An 18,053-nucleotide genomic window follows, 5' to 3' on the forward strand; every position below is an offset into this window, starting at 1 on the left:
TAATTTTTAAGGAAACAATACACTTTTGGTTATAAATGCTTTACTTACTTGAATGAATAATTAAGAAAAATTAAGGATACATTCGTATAGCACCTGTTCTTGTTCCAATAGCCAAGATTTTCTGGACTGGATCAAAGGCCAGTGCTGTGGGCTGATAAGGAAAACCATGCCGAACTGTCTGAAAGAGAGGAGTAGAAATAGCTGTCAGGGAAGGAAAAATTCAAATCAAAGCAAGACACTATTACATGACCACAAGGATGACTATAATTAGCTTTTAATGGAAAAAAATGGGCAAAATGGGCATGGAATAATACCTCTGAAACATTGTTGGTGACAGTACAAAATAAATTATTTTGTAACAACTTTAGAGAAGTATCATAGTCAGGCAGTGGTGGCACACACTTTAATCCCAAGATTTTAGAGGCAGAGGCATGTGGATATCTGTGAGTTTTGGTCCAGCCTCTCTACAGAGTGAGTTCCAAGACAGCCAGGGTTATACAGAGAAACTTTGTCTTGAAAAAGAAAAAAGACTATCTTACAATTTGTAAACAAACTAAACATATACCATTTACACCTATACTAGGCTCTAGCAATTCCACTGCATATGCACCTCAGAAAATTTAAGGCATATGTCCACAAAATAATTTTTAATTATGATACTAGCAGCTTTAATCATAATAGTAGAAAATCAGAAATATCCCAGATGCCTATCAATAAAAGAATTTTAAAATGTGATACAACCATGAAATGAAATACCATGTAACAGTAAAAAGGTATTACTAATAGATTCGGGAATGCAAATGATATCAAAAGCATTGTGACTAATGCATTGCAGTTTTGTGCCCTACTTGTTTCCCTCCCACCTAATTTTATTTTCTATCATTGTCCTGCAGTTTAACAAATCAAATAATTTGTGAGGATTAAAATTCATCGGTCCTATCGCTCTTTAATAACTTCCTTTCCAGATTCAATTATTTTTATTCTCTTCTGATATTTGTTTTGGTTCTTTTACTTGATGTATCTTAACAGTTTTAATGCTGCTGCTAACTTTTAGGAAAAACATTTTCTTTTCTTCCCCCCCATTACACAGGCACATGTTCTTACTAAATGCCTATCTCCCCAGTAAAGCATAATTACTTGCATTGTGCTATTGCTACTCTCTTACTCTGCCACACAAATTGTTTACTCCCTGGGACTGAAATTGTTTTCTTAACTTGCTTAGTTTTTATCTGCTTGCTATTGATTCAATATCAAATTCTTCCCTCAATTGCCCAAATTTCATTTTAGTGATAAATATAAGGTACATATTTTTAGTGAGGTAAAGTCAGATGATCCAATGGCAGGCAAACAACCTGTAGTGGCAAAAACAGCCCAGCCAGCCATCCTGGGCTCATGAGCAGAAGAAGAACGGAGACAAAAGACCCTGAGAGATAAAATACTACTCTTTCTCTGGTAATAATACCAGAGAAAACTCATTACATTGTACAACTTATATAATTTTATGTTATCTTAAGCACTGTAAAGGAAATATTAATGAACATAAGTACAAAATGCTAAATAAGATATTAGTAATCTAATCCATTAATAAAGACAAGAATGAAATATATTTCAAATAGTTTATTCCAGAAATAGAAGTATGATATCATATATAATTGCATCAGCTTTAAGTATATCTGGAGTATATAGACTAGATGCATATACTTCCTATATCTTTATACGTATTTGACATCAAAATTAACTTACTTAACCATTTTCCTTCCTTAAATTTTGATCCCTACAGGTCTGAGCTTCAAACTGTAAGAACTTCTATCTATTCACAAAATAATTATATGTATGATACAGAGAAACGAACATAATTTTTATCATATAAGTCTCTTTACAAATGGTATTTCTCAAAAGGAATCTTACGAGCATGCTGGACTTGATGTTACTACAACCTCTGTGAGCTTATTAGTTTGTGATGCTTCAGATTAATTGCATGATCTCCTTATAATATTTAAATAGATACATTGTTGGAAAAAGTAAAAATAAAAATGAATTGTCTCTATAAAGCCAAAAGATCATTGTCACTATGTTTCTTTTGTATAGAAAAGAAAAAGAAATTTTAGTGTGTCTCTGTTGGATTTAAACAAAAGCTTTGAGAGCAGAAGATGGTGAACACCACCCAGCCGCAGTTGGCTAGAATCTGTGGAGGGTAAACTGCGAATAGTTGGCAAACAGCTTCAATAAGAGGCTGGGGATGGCAGGAAATCTCTAGTTTCAGAAACGAAGTGGAATTAGAAACTTGCGAGGCAATAGAGGAGAAAAGTCCAGAACCTGTCCTGGAGAAAGAAGCCAGCTCAGAGAGCCAGAGCAACTGCAGATGGCAGCAAAAGCCAGGGAGCCTGAGAAATCTGCAGTGTGCTCTGAACACAGACATCTTAAAGGGAGAGGAGACAAAGGCTGACAATGTCAACTGCACTTAGCAGAAGGATGAGATAACAAGAAAACCCTCTCCTCTTTGTTCAAGATGGGGGAAGCATCCAAACCATTTTCTAAAGAGTCCGGTTTAGTGGGCAACTTGGTAACTCTCCCTGAACCATGCTCCTACTACATAGAACAAGTATTGTGAGTTTAAAATCCAAAACCTGAACTACAGAGGGGAAAAGCTTTGGATAAGAACTACACCCTAGTGAAGTAGAATTGTGACCTAAGTCATCTTGGTTTTATTTTTGTTTTTTTGACAGGATCTAACTACATAGCTTGCTAGGTAGGCCAAGCATGTCTTGAACTCACGTTCTGGGATTAAAGGCAGGCACCACCATATCCAGTTAGTAGTTTACCTTCGGAGTAGAACACAGACTCCGCTTTTGAAGATATCCTTGATCTTGAGAAGCACCCCCAAAGGCACGACCAGCATTCTCAACCGATATAAAAAACAGTCCTGAGGTATGACCAGCATCACAGTCTGACCAGCAAACAAAGACTAGCCAGGAGGGTGCCTGGCATCTGTAATCCTTAAAAAGAATGTCTAAGCTGGACTAGAAAGCACCTAGGTGAGAAATCACATTCAGACTGTACAGTCAAGCCCAGCTTTTTGCTTTATTTCTGTTCTCTTATTTCATGTTCAATGTTAGTCCTCTCCTTTTCCTTTTGCCTTTTGATAGGCTCTCCCTAAACAACACAGGCTGCCCTAGAACCAGGGACCAGGGTCCCTTCATCAGCCTTCCCAAACCTGTTGATGGTCTTAGGTTGCCTGATTGCATTTGTTTACCTTTCTCTTTTCATTACACCTATACTCCTCCCTTTGTCTCTACTGTCCCCACTTCTATTTGCTTTTTCCACCTCCATTTTCCCTTTCTCATTCTAAAACTAATTGCTAGTCTTACTCTGTATCTTTCTATAGATATTCTAACTAGTATTTTTATACACACAATACTATGTTCCTATATTTACTAAATTATTAAAATTTTGAAACTGGTAAGACAGTTGAGTTTTAATTAATTATTGGTGTATTATCATAATGGGCCTATTCTTTGCTTGTATTATTTATTCAGGTAGAATTCTGCTGTTGGAGTAATGCCAGAGTTAGAGTGTGCACTGAAGATATGGCCTACTACTAAGATACTACTAAGATACAGTGGGGAAAGGATTATCACAACCTACTGCGACTTGAACATTGCAAACACTTCCACTAAAGAAAGTGAGCAATGAAAACAAAATCTAACTGGACATCTGAATGCAGGTACACAATCCTAACATAAACAAACAAAAGCAGAAACATGAAAAATCAAAACACGGCACCACCTCAAAAAGTTACTAATTCCATAGTAATTTCCTTCAATGAGAGTGAATTTGAAAATTCAAAAAAAACAAGGCTAGAGAGATGGCTCATTGGTTAAGAGTACTGGTTGCTCTTCCAGATATCCTGGGTTCAATTCCCAGCAATCACATGGCAGCTCAAAACTGTCTGTAACTCTAGTCCTAGGGGATCTAATGCCTTCTTCTGGCTTCCATGGCACCAGGCATGTACATGATACACATATATACATGCAGGCAAAATGCTTATACACATAAAATATTCAACATGTATAAAATAAAATAATTAAAAATCAAAACATAGAACTTAAAAAAGAATAATATTAAATCTGTCTTTAAAAAAGAGAGAAGGCATAAATAGGCTAGTCAAGGTGGTACATGTCTTTAATTACAGCACTGGGGACACTGAGGCAGGCAACTTCTTCGTGAGTTCAAAGCCAGTCTGGTCTACATAGTGAGTTCCATGTTATCCAGTATCACTACAAGTGAGATACTGTCTCCAAAAAAATAAAAAAATCAGAAGAAGAGGCACATTAATAAACTCCTGAACGGATTGAAAGAGAACTCAAGCCAACAACATAATGAAAAAAGGAAGTCGAAATAAAAAATTAGAATTCAATGGAGAGAGAAATATTGAAAAAAACTGTAAATGAAAAGTTCAATTAAGTCAAATGATAGACTCAATGGAAAGTCTCACCTATACAATGAATCAAGTGGAGAAAAGACTATCATAACCAAGTAGATGAATTAGAATATTCTGACAATTTTTAAAAATATAAGTGGGGCATATGAGATTTATGGAACATCATTTTAAAAGCCAAGCTTATGAGTTATGTACATAGATGAAGAAAAATATTATGCTAAAGAGATAGTATAGCAGAAAATTTTTCCTAACATAGGGAAAGAGACAGCCACCAGGATAGAGGATGCATTTAGCTGTCGGACAGAACCAGAAATTAACCTCCCATGTCATATTTCAGTTAAAACACTAACACAACAAAGAAAGTAAATCGGAAGCTGCAAGAGAAAAACAAGTCACATATCAGCAAACCTGTCAGAATAAGAGCAGGTTTCTCAATAGAGAGTCTCAAAAGAAGGCTAGGAGGGCATGGAATGACCAAGTAAATAACTGCTGAGCCAGGTTGCACTACATAGCAAAGCTGTCCTTCTTAATGGAAGGAGAAATAAAATGTTTAACTATAGACACAAAGTAAAGGAATTTATGACCATTATGCCAGAGTTACAGAAGATCCTCAGAGGAATCCTATATACGATAGAGAAAATATAGAACATCCATGAAGCCCAGGAAAGAATACAGTGTACGGGATAGAGAAATGTGAAAGGAACAAACAGTACAAACAATAGAATAGAGGGACTAAATGCTAGCCTTTAAATTATAACTGCATATGTTAATGCTTTCAATCTCTTAATCAAAAGACATACTAGGAGATTGGATTTTAAAGCAGAACCATCTGTTCATTGCCTATAAGAACTCACTTCGTTGTCACATACAAACAGCTTAGGGCAAAGGCTGAAATGTGATACACAGAGAAACTCTGTCTCAAAAACTCAAAGAAAATATTTTTAAAAGATAATAATGTAAGCCTTGAAATTCTGGGGACCTAGAGAAATGGCTCAGCAGTTAAGAGCACTTGCTGTCAAACAGGACCTGAGTTTGGTTCCCAGCACCTATTTTAAAGGACTCAAACCAGCCGGGTGGTGGTGGCGCACGCCTTTAATCCCAGCACTTGGGAGGCAGAGGCAGGTGGATCTCTGTGAGTTCGAGACCAGCCTGGTCTACAAGAGCTAGTTCCAGGACAGGCTCCAAAACCACAGAGAAACCCTGTCTCGAAAAACCAAAAAATAAATAAATAAATAAATAAAATAAAAAAAAATAAAGGACTCAAACCTATGTAACTCCAGCTCCAGGAGCTTCAACACCCTCTTCAGGCTTCTTTGGATACCTGCATACATGTACGCAAGGCCCCACACAGACATACATTTACATAAAAATTAAATCAATCTTAGAATTCTAAAACTATTAGTGGGAAACACCTCAGATATAAACAGAGGCAAAACCTTTCTAGAATGTACTCTGTTCCAGTCTGCCTTCTGTTAATGTGATAAACACAATGACCAAAAGCATCTTGAAGGAAACAGTTTATTCAGCTTCCTTCCACTTCCAACCCCAACCCATCGTTGAGGGAAATCAGGGCTGAGCAGAAACTCAAGCAGGAGCAGACGCTGGAACCATGGAGGAAAAGTACTAAGAGGCTAGCTCCCGCTGTGCTCACTTGCTTCTGCTCAGCTAGCTTTCTTATACAGTTCAGGACTCTCTGCCTAGGGATAGTGCTTCTCACAGTGGTCTGAAACATACTACATCAATTAGTAATCAAGAAAATGACCTACAGACATACCCACAAGTCAATAAGATGGAGACAATGCTCTTATTGAAACTCCCTTAGATAACTCTAGGCTGTATCAAGTTGATAGTTGAAACTAAGTAAAAGAGTCTCTAATTGCTCAGGAAATACTACCAAGAACTGAAAATGAGTTTACATGAAGTTAAAAAGTTTCTTCACAGTAAAATAAGCAGTTAATTGAATACAACCTTCCAAAGAGGAGAAAAATCTTACTATCTGTACATCTGTCAGAGGATTAATATCTAGGATATATAAAGAACTCATAAAAACAAATCAATAAAAAGCTAATTAATAAATAGGGGATAACATAAACAGATAGTTCTCAATTGTTAAAGCCCCCAAAAGCCAGAAAACATATGGGTATATATTCAACATCCTTAGCCATCGGGAAATGAACGTCAATTTAAATGGCTCACTGAGTAAACAAGGAACAACAGTTATTAGAGAGGATGCCAGGAAATGAAAATCCTTATACACTGCTGATGGGGAGGTAAATTGGTACAAACACTGTGGAAATCCATATGGAGTGTCCTCAAAAAAAAAAAAAAAAGACTAAAAATAGATCTGTCATATGACCCAGCTATATCACTTCTGACGGACCTGAAGGACTCTATACCACAGAGATACCTGAATATACATGTCTATTACAGCTCTACTCACAGTAGCCAAGTCATAGACTTGGTCTAAGTATCTGCTAATAGGTGAATGTATACAGAAAATATGACATATATACACAATGGAGTTGTATTCAGCCATAAGGAATGAAATTATATCCTTTGGAGGGGAGTGATTGATGCAACTGGAGATAATCATATTAAGTGAATTAACTCAAATATAAAAAGTCAAATACCATGTTTTCTATGATTTTTAGTTTCTATAATTCTTTTTATATACACAAAATCACTTACACACATGCACACACACACACACACACACATGATATGAAAGCAGAAAGGAGATTAGAAAAAGGGAGGAGATTCCCAGAAGTGAGTTGGAGAAAGGAAAATAAAGAAAAGGTATAAGATGGTGATAAATATGGCTAAAGTACATGATACAATTTAAAAAATGCAAAACTCAGTACTATATGCAATGAACTACCTAATCTCATCTAAATTAACACAAGAATAATTCAGTGTCAGGATGTATATTGACAGTATTACATCAACAAATTGAAGGATAGAAACATGTTATTAATGGTGTCTAGAAAGCCATCTGATGAACTTTAGTAGTTAATACAACACCTTATAAAAATACAATTAAAAGAAAACTACCCAAAGATGGCAAATATTAACAAAAATAGCAATGCACATAATAAATAGCAAAAGCTATAATAATTCCTATTAAGACCAGGAAAAGACCTATCATTATTCTTTAGCTTTGTTTTATTGGTTCAAACTATTTCAGCAACTCAAGAATTTGAAAAGATTCACATAAGAAAATAAGAAATAAAAGAGACTTCCAACACTTTCTAGGGAACTAGGGAGATGGCTCAGCAGGTGAGAACACTTCCTGCACAAGCATGAAGATCTGAGTTTTCATCTCTAGCACCCATATTTAAAAGCCCCATGTAGTCACACAGGCACTTATTAACTCAGCACTGTGGGAGACAATTGTAGAAAGATGGATTTGCTAGGGCTTTCTAGCTGCAAATACTGATTCAATGAAGGACTGTCTCAAGAGAATAAGGAATGGTGTAATGAGGTACATGAACACTCACATACCACACAAGCACACACCATACACACACTTACATAAATGGATCTTTTAGAAATTATTTAGTAATGAGTTTGTGGGATTACTATCGTGAAATGGCCATCCTCCCAAAAGCAATTTACAGATACAATGCAATCCCCATCAAACTTCTAATGCAATTCTTCACAGAAATTGGAAAAACAATCTTAAAATGTTGACAGAAGTTTCTGTCCCACCTGGTCTTGCAGTTGTTCAGTCCCAAAGAAACACACAGAGGCTTATATCAATTATAAACTGTTCAGCCTATTAGCTCAAGCTTATTATTAACTAGCTCTTACAACTTAAATTAATCCATAATTCTTATCTATGTTTAGCCACGTGGTTTGGTACCTTTTCTCAGTGCAGCATTCTCATCTTGCTTCCTCAGTGTCTGGGTGGTTATTGACTCTCTGCCTTTCCTCTTTCCAAAATTCTCCTAGTCTGGTTGCCTCACCTACATCACAGTGCACATGGAAGCACAAAGACCCAGGATAGCTTTTAAAAACACCTGTTTTACTAGAGCCGCAGTAATAAACATAGCATGATGGTACCGGCGTAAAAACAGATACATCGATCAATGACATACAATTGAGGATCCAGATATGTCTACACACCTAAAGGCACCTGAATTTTGGCAAAGATGTCAAAAATGCACATTAGAGGAAAGAAGCATCTCTAACAAATGCTAGAAAATTGGATGTCCACATGTGGAAGAGTAACTAATTCTTATCTTTTACCATGCACAAAAGCAAATTCCAAACAGATAGAGAACATTAGTGTCAAATCAAAGACGCTGACATTTCCAGAGAAGGAGTAAAGATGTAGGCTCAGGTAAGGACTTTCTGCACAGGACCTGGATCCCACTGGGAATAGGTTCAACAATCCGCAAGTGCAGCCTCATTAAATTTGAAAGCTGCTACACTGCAAGGGAAACTGAATCAAGTGAAGAGGCAGCCTACAGAATGGGGATCTTTGCCAGCTATACATCAGACAGAGGACGAACGTCTAGAACTCAAAAACACCAAGAAAACCAGTTTTGAAAATGGGCTAGAAAACTGAACAGGGAGCTCTCAAATGAAGAAATACTGAAAAATATTTTTAAAGTATTCACCATCCTCGGCTATCGAGGAAATACAAAATAAAACTATTTTGAGGCTTCATCTTACTGAAGTAAGAACATCTAAAATCAGGAGAAAAGATGACAACAAATACTGGTGAGAATGTGGGGGAAAGCGTTCCCTATTCACTGCTAATGGAAGTATAAGCTGGTGCAGCCACTGTAGAACTTAGTGTGAAGGCTCCTCAGAAACTAGATCTAGAACTGCCATATGACTCAGATACACTACTCCTAAACATGGATTCCAAAGACTCATATCAAACTATAGACGTTCTTGGTCATCTATGTTCGTTACAGCCTTATTTATAATAACTAGGAATTGGAGTCAATTAATGTGAAAATGTGGTATATATACACAATGGAATACTATTCAGCTACAAAGAGAAACGAAATTATAAAACTTGCAGGTAAATGGATTCACTTGGCAAAATATTATACTGAGTAAGGTAACACAAACCTAGAAAAACAAATGCTATATTTTCTCTACCATATGTAGATATCATATGTCAAACCTTTAGATTTCTGCTTAACTTAAGAGTTATCTGTAGAAGCCAGAAAAAACTACAAAACAGCCACTGGGGCAAGGGAAAGGCCTAAGGAGGATAGTGGCAGACTGTGTTAGAAAGAAAGGAAAATAATGGGATGAAAGGTATAAGTGTAGAGGGGAATGGAAAGGTAGGACAGAGGAGGGTTTGGAGTGACAGCAAAGAGTAAGGATTATAAAAAAGCCATATAGGAACCTACTATTTTATAAGCTTAATAAAATGAAAAAAATTAATGTTGGAATGGAGGTACTCTTTCCTCTCAGAAGCCATAGTTTATTAAACTATTATATTATAATATATATAATTTTATATAATATCATATATATTATATATTATTATAAACTATTTTTAGTTTATAAACTAAAAATCCTAATACCAGATGTATGATACTGCCCTATGAGCTGTGGGTCAGCTTATCTTGTAAAGACAACTGAAACAATATGGATCATAAAATTGTTCCCAGCGGCCAACCAGTAAGTGATAGTAATATCCTATTGCTGACAACACACACTTTGGTCACAGGAAGTGGAGAAATAAAGCTGGAACTGAAACCTCCTCCTTGCTGAATTGTTTTCATAGTGCAGAGGGTGTGTTGCTAAAATTCCTTCCCTGGAAGACTTGTAAACAAACATCCACCCCTCCTCCTAAGGTCCCAACAAACCAAGGTAGAGCTCCATGTTAGTTTACCTAGGAGAACCAATGAGTTTTTAAAGCTTAATAACAGAGAGCAATGGGAAAGGGGTTATGGGCAGGGGCATAGGTGACTTTAAATGCTACACTGAAAGGTGTGCACCCAGCTTAAATGACTGCTCCTCCGTGGCTGCATAAATAGAACCCCTTCCCCTCGTTTCTGCAAGACCCAGTGCAATTAGGGCAGAATTGTATAAGATGGGGTAGAAGGGATAGCTAGATGCTCAGGTTGTGGTCCCATGATCCTCTCACCTTTCAGTGAGGCAAAGTAAACAGTAGTCAAAAGGCCCAGCTGTGATGACCTTTCGTAAGCAAGCTCAGCGAAGCTCCTAAAGATGGTGGCAATCTGGTTCAGAGGATAATACTGTACAACAGATTATGGAGTACGCTGGGTGTGGGGAGGAAGTGAAATGGGGGAATAGGGGTAAAAGGAATTAAAATTCATTGTATACATGTAAGAAGTTGATAAAGAGGACATTTTAAAAGCTTAGTTAATAATTGCTAGTATTAGATAGGAAGGATCTCAGAGGAGTTGTGGGAGGGGAAAATAATTGGAAGAGTTTGTATAAAAACTATTTTCAATAAAGGAAAAGTAGGAAAAATGATACAATCACTTAGGTTGTATGTCTGGAATATTATCAGTAAACATTTGCAGAATGACTAACTTTTAAATGAAGAAAGTCTCCAACCCATGCAGAAAGAAAGAGAGAGTTTAGATACAAAGTAAAGAAAAACCAATAACTTGTGTATGATAGCAATAATGACTAATAAGTTCATAATATCATCATTTATATATTTAGTTGTAATTCTGAAATATATTAAATTTTTTAAGTTCCCAAAACAAAGGTTGTATTCAGTGTTTTTCAGTAACATAATTTCCATTATGTAAAGTACCTGGTAAGAGAAAATTGTATTACTACCTTGGAATTTAACTGGTTTATATAATCACCACTAATAGCAGAATAAATTAATGAACTTTAATGTTTATGTAAAACCGCAGGAGTTACAAGTGTTAGAATTCTATTAGGAGACCAGAGCTGATGTCATCAGTTTCTGTTGTAGCTCTGACAACAAAATCCCATCAGAATTTAGTATTCAAGAACAAATTTGTACAAAAAAATATCAGTGTCCACCTGTGTCTTATCAGATCACCACGGATTAAAGTTAGAAGCCACCAACAAAGCTACCCCCAGAAAGCTGACAAACTCATGGAAACTGAACAGTCAACTACTGAACCACACCTGGGTCAAGGAAGAAATTAAGAAAGAAATTAAAGTCTTCCTTGAATTTAATGAAAACAAAGAGACAACATACTCAAACCTATGGGACACGATGAAAGCAGTGCTAAGAGGAAAGTTCATAGCACTAAGTGCCCACTTAAAGAAAACGGAGAAAGCATACATTGGGGACTTAACAGCACACCTGAAAGCTCTAGAAAAAAAAGAAGCAGACGCGCCCAGGAGGAGTAGAAGACTGGAAATAATCAAACTGAGGGCAGAAATCAACAAAATAGAAACACAGAAAACAGTCCAAAGAATCAATGAAACAAAAAGTTGGTTCTTGGAGAAAATCAACAAGATTGACAAACCCCTATCCAAACTAATTAAACGACAGAGAGAGAACACGCAAATAAATAAGATCAGAAATGAAAAGGGGGACATAACCACAGACACAGAGGAAATTCAGAGAATCATTAGATCTTACTACAAAAGCCTGTATGCCACAAAACTGGAAAATGCAAAAGAAATGGACACTTTTTTAGATAAGTACCATATACCAAACCTAAACCAAGACCAGGTGAACGATCTAAATAGACCTGTTAGTCGCGAAGAATTAGAAACAGTTATCAAAAATCTCCCTTCCAAAAAAAGCCCAGGGCCAGATGGTTTCAATGCAGAATTCTACCAGAACTTCCAAGAAGAGCTAATACCTATACTTCTTAATGTATTTCACAATATAGAAACAGAAGAGTCATTGCCAAATTCCTTTTATGAAGCTACAGTTACCCTGATACCAAAACCACACAAAGACCCAACCAAGAAAGAGAATTACAGGCCTATCTCACTCATGAACATCGACGCAAAAATTCTCAATAAAATACTGGCAAACCGAATCCAAGAACACATTAGAAAAGTTATCCATTATGATCAAGTAGGCTTCATTCCAGAGATGCAGGGCTGGTTCAACATACGCAAATCTATCAATGTAATCAACCATATAAATAAACTGAAAGAAAAAAACCATATGATCATTTCATTAGATGCTGAAAAAGCATTCGACAAAATTCAACACTCCTTTATGATAAAGGTCTTGGAGAGATTAGGGATACAAGGGGCATACCTAAATATAATAAAAGCTATTTACAGCAAGCCGACAGCTAACATTAAATTAAATGGAGAAAAACTCAAAGCCATCCCACTAAAATCAGGAACACGACAAGGATGTCCACTCTCTCCATACCTCTTCAATATAGTGCTTGAAGTTCTAGCAATAGCAATAAGACAACATAAGGGGATCAAGGGGATCCGTATTGGAAAGGAAGAAGTTAAGCTTTCATTATTTGCAGATGATATGATAGTATACATAACCGACCCCAAAAACTCTACCAAAGAACTCCTACAGCTGATAAACACCTTTGGTAATGTGGCAGGATACAAAATCAACTCCAAAAAATCAGTTGCCTTCCTATACACTAAGGATAAGGAAGCAGAGAGGGAAATCAGAGAAGCATCACCTTTCACGATAGCCACAAATAGCATAAAATACCTTGGGGTAACTCTGACCAAGGAAGTGAAAGATCTATTTGGCAAGAACTTTAAGTCTTTGAAGAAAGAAATTGAAGAGGACACCAGAAAATGGAAGGACCTCCCTTGCTCTTGGATTGGGAGGATCAACATAGTAAAAATGGCAATTCTACCAAAAGCAATCTATAGATTCAACGCAATCCCCATCAAAATCCCATCAAAATTCTTCACAGATCTGGAGAAGACAATAATCAACTTTATATGGAAAAACAAAAAACCCAGGATAGCCAAAACAATCTTATACAATAAAGGATTGTCTGGAGGCATTACCATCCCTGACTTCAAACTCTATTACAGAGCTACAGTACTGAAAACGGCTTGGTACTGGCATAAAAACAGAGAAGTCGACCAATGGAATAGAATAGAAGACCCTGACTTTAGCCCACAAACCTGTGAACACCTGATTTTCGATAAAGGAGCTAAAAGTATACAATGGAAAAAAGAGAGCATCTTCAACAAATTGTGCTGGCAAAACTGGAAGTCAATCTGTAGAAGAATGAAAATAGATCCATATATATCACCATGCACAAAACTCAAGTCCAAATGGATTAAAGACCTCAATATCAGTCCAAACACACTGAATCTGATAGAAGAGAAAGTGGGAAGTACTCTACAACACATGGGCACAGGAGAACACTTCCTACGTACAACCCCAGCAACACAAACACTAAGGACATCATTGAATAAATGGGACCTCCTGAGACTGAGAAGCTTCTGTAAAGCAAAGGACACTGTCACTAAGACAGAAAGGCAACCCACTGACTGGGAGAAGATCTTCACCAACCCCGCAACTGACAAAGGTCTGATATCCAAAATATACAAAGAACTCAAGAAATTAGACCGTAAAAGGTTAATCAATCCAATTATAAAATGGGGCACTGAGCTGAACAGAGACTTTTCAACAGAAGAAGTTCAAATGGCCAAAAGTCACTTAAGATCATGCTCAACTTCCTTAGCAATCAGGGAAATGCAAATCAAGACAACATTAAGATACCATCTTACACCGGTCAGAATGGCTAAAATCAAAAACACCAATGATAGCCTCTGCTGGAGAGGTTGTGGAGAAAGGGGCACTCTCATCCATTGCTGGTGGGAATGCAAACTTGTGCAACCACTTTGGAAAGCAGTGTGGCGGTTTCTCAGGAAAGTCGGGTTCAACCTACCTCTTGACCCAGCAATACCACTATTGGGAATATACCCAAGAGATGCCCAAACATACAACAAAAGTATATGCTCAACTATGTTCATAGCAGCATTGTTTGTAATTGCCAGAACCTGGAAACAACCTAGATGTCCTTCAATGGAAGAATGGATGAAGAAAGTATGGAATATATACATATTAGAGTACTACTCAGCAGTAAAAAACAATGACTTCTTGAATTTTGCATACAAATGGACGGAAATTGAAAACACTATCCTGAGTGAGGTAAGCCAGACCCAAAAAGAGGAACATGGGATGTACTCACTCATATTTGGTTTCTAGCCATAAATAAAGGACATTGAGACTATAATTCGTGACTCTAGAGAAGCTAAATAAAAAGGTGAACCCAAAGAAAAACATATAAGCATCCCCCTGAATATTAACCTTCATCAGGCGATGAAAGAAGACAGAGACAGAGACCAACATTGGAGCACTGGACTGAAGTCTCACGATCCAAAGGAGGAGCAGAAGGAGAGTGAGCACGAGCAAGGAACTCAGGACGGCGAGGGGTGCACCCACACACTGAGGCAATGGGGATGATCTATCGGGAACTCACCAAGGCCAGCTGGCCGGGGACTGAAAAAGCATGGGACAAAACCGGTCTCGCTGAACATAATGGACAATGAGGACTACTGAGAACTGAAGAACAATGGCAATGGGTTCTTGATCCTATTGCATGTAATGGCTTTGTGGGAGCCCAGGTAGTTTGGATGCTCACCTTAATAGACCTGGATGGAGGTGGGTGGTCCTTGGACCTCCCACAGGGCAGAGAAACCTGCTTGCTCTTTGGGCTGAGGAGGAAGGAAGACTTGATTGGGGGAGGGGGAGGGAACGGGAGGTGGTGGCGGGGAAGAGGCAGAAATCTTTAATAATTAAATTAATTAATTAATAAAAAAATCAGCAAGGAAAAAAAATAAATTAATTAATTAATAAAAAAAATCAGCAAGAAAAAAAAAAGAACAAATTTGTTTACATGCCTAAGAACTTTCATGTTTGCTCTGTGACTGAAGCCACAAAAGTATCTCTTTTCAAAGTGTATCTTCTAAAATATATTAGTGGGAAAGCTATTTATACATACAAAGAAATGAGGTTCACATCATTAGTATTGTTTTATATATAGCTAATTCACCCACTCCTCTCTCTCAAATCCCAGGTTACAGCTTCACTGCTATAAGAAATATGTGCCAAGATTCTAAAGCAACAGCAGTTTAGCTTTTACTCAACATGACTGAAGAATGACTGCAGTATTTTTGGGGTCTCCCCAGATCAATTCCAAGCTCCTTTATGAGCAGAGATTATGCCTTTCATTTTCTGTCCTTCACTAAGCTTTAACTAAATATCTAGAATTTTTTAAGTTCAATATCTTCTACATATAAGCAGTATTTTCTTTTAAAATTATATTTTAAAAACATTAATTGTTATAACAATTTTTTACTGTGAAATAAAATCCTTAGAATAATTTTTAAATCAATATGTAATTATCTCTGTATTGGGGGATAATGTTTCAATTTTCCATACTAATGAAGGAACATAAAAATTCTCAATAACTGCCATTATCACTCTTTCTCACTGAGTACATTTGCAATTGTCACCATATGTACATGCTGAGACAATAATGAGAACTCATATTTTTGGCACAAAACTGAAAAAATATATAAATATTAGATGTTATATATCCCAATGTTTTACTAGGCCTACTATGAACTTAGATTAATCTCTATTACTTAATTACAAACTACTCAAGGTCAGAAATTCTGTTTTTGAAGTATAAAAGCCCATAAGTATTCAAAACACAATTGAATTTTGTCATAACAGTGCAACACATGTAGTAGCTTATCTAAAGTTTACAACTGCTAATTTTCAAAAGCATCTAAGATTCATAAGGGAAGTGTGTTTGTAAACATGCCTTGTAGATTGAACACATTATGTAAGTATGAATTTATACTACTTAAACTTAACAGAGAAGTGCTTTTTCAAAATAGGATGGAATTATATTCAAACTTAACTCACTCCAGCCAGTGAGATGGCTCAGCAGGTAAATATGCTTGCTGCCAAGCTTGACAAACTAATTACAATGCCCGGGACCTGAATGGTGGAACAAAATAACCAACTCCATGGTACATGATGCCCTCCTCAGGCACAAATAAATGTGATTTTTAAAAAGGCACTTTCTTTAAAATGTTTCTATATCTCATACTTTCTTCATATCACATCATTGTATTAGAGAAGTGATTTAAATACAGTCACATTTGTAACAAACAATCCATATATAAACTCCTAAAGGATACTCAATTTATCTGCTTTATTACTCAATAAAAGGGAACAGAACTGAAAGATTTTTAAAAAATCAAAAAAAATCTCTATTGCAACTGGAAAGCTCTATATAAAATGTTTCTTCTTTGCCAACTTTAGATAATTTTATCGTCTGTCTTATATATTTAATCTCTGCCCTGAGACCTATTAGCAGTTATTCTTCCTTCGCCCGCACCTTGACAAACCACCGCCAATTAATACCAATGTCTTGTGCAGCCTTATGGCCATACATTTCCAAACTCCTTCAAAACCCACAGTTTCTTTACTAGAGATCAAGCCCACTCTCTGTTCCCACTATCACACTTCCAATTAAACTCCCCTTGTCTGAAACTTTTATTTTATTCCTGGCAACACTAATTTCTCCCTCTTTAGTTCATTTAACATCAGCATTCTATAACTTAATTGATGCAGGATATTTGTACACTGTATGAAGATGTAGCATCGTGATTGGCTTAATAAAAAGCTGAATAGCCAATAACTAGGCAGGATGGGTTAAGCAGGACTTTTGGGCAGAGAGAGGAACTGAGGGTATGAATTTAGGCACAATGAGACACCAGCAAGACACTGAAGAGTTGGATGGGCAGAATGGAAGAGAGATTAAAAAACCATGTGACAGAACATAGATTAATAGAAACAGGTTAATTTAAATTATAAGAGCTAGTTATTAACAAGCCTAAGCTAAAGGCCAAGATTTCATAATTAATAATAATTATCTGTTTCATTATTTGGGGGCTGGCAGCCCAAAGAAAGTCCAACAAAACTTGCTACATTTAATAGCCTACCACTTAATTCTGTATCATGCTTGAAAGAAGTACACCTACTGGATCATATATATATATATATATATATATATATATATATATATATATATATCAATGCCTCCAATGCCTCCAATTTTGAAGATCTTTCTCATTGTTCAACAATAAAAATAGAAAGTAACCATCATAAAATACATTTTATCCCTGTAGTAAATAGAAAAACATTTTTAAATGAACATGTTGTGAAGCAACATCACAGAGGCAGATAACATAAAAGAAAATTGTGCTAGAAATCAGGAGTACAAGCTCAGGGTCCAGATCTGCCACTGACTAAGTAACGTGAACATATTTCTTAACATCTTCATTTTTCCTCTATCAACACTTCACATGGAATATCTCTTTTAATTTCCACTGATTTTTATTGTCTGATGTCATAGATGGTGTTATTATGAAAAAAATGAGGCTTAGAGATGTGGAATGTATGAAGACAGTTTAGGTGTCTCCAATATTCTTGTTTCAATATATAATACAGGCTGGATACATTATTCTTCCTTCACCCGCACCCTGACAAATCACCGCCAATTAGTACCAGTGTCTTGTGCAGCCTTAATGGTCATACATTCTTCAAATGGACAGAAAAAACTATGAACGTGTGTGTGTGTGAGAGAGAGAG

General features: G+C 36.5%; 1 protein-coding gene across 10 annotated transcripts in view; it reads right to left on the minus strand.

Moving 5' to 3' along the window:
* Stxbp5l (syntaxin binding protein 5L) overlaps positions 1–18,053 on the minus strand; it is a 229,221-nt gene that overhangs the window by 186,760 nt on the left and 24,408 nt on the right. For all 10 annotated transcript variants that reach the window (XM_057763575.1, XM_057763572.1, XM_057763570.1 and 7 more), the window contains exon 3: positions 81–178. In XM_057763575.1, the coding sequence (XP_057619558.1) occupies positions 81–178 (98 nt within the window). The remainder of the gene's footprint in view (positions 1–80; positions 179–18,053) is intronic.

Source organism: Chionomys nivalis, chromosome 3 (assembly GCF_950005125.1).
Source record: "Chionomys nivalis chromosome 3, mChiNiv1.1, whole genome shotgun sequence".
Taxonomy (NCBI): domain Eukaryota; kingdom Metazoa; phylum Chordata; class Mammalia; order Rodentia; family Cricetidae; genus Chionomys; species Chionomys nivalis.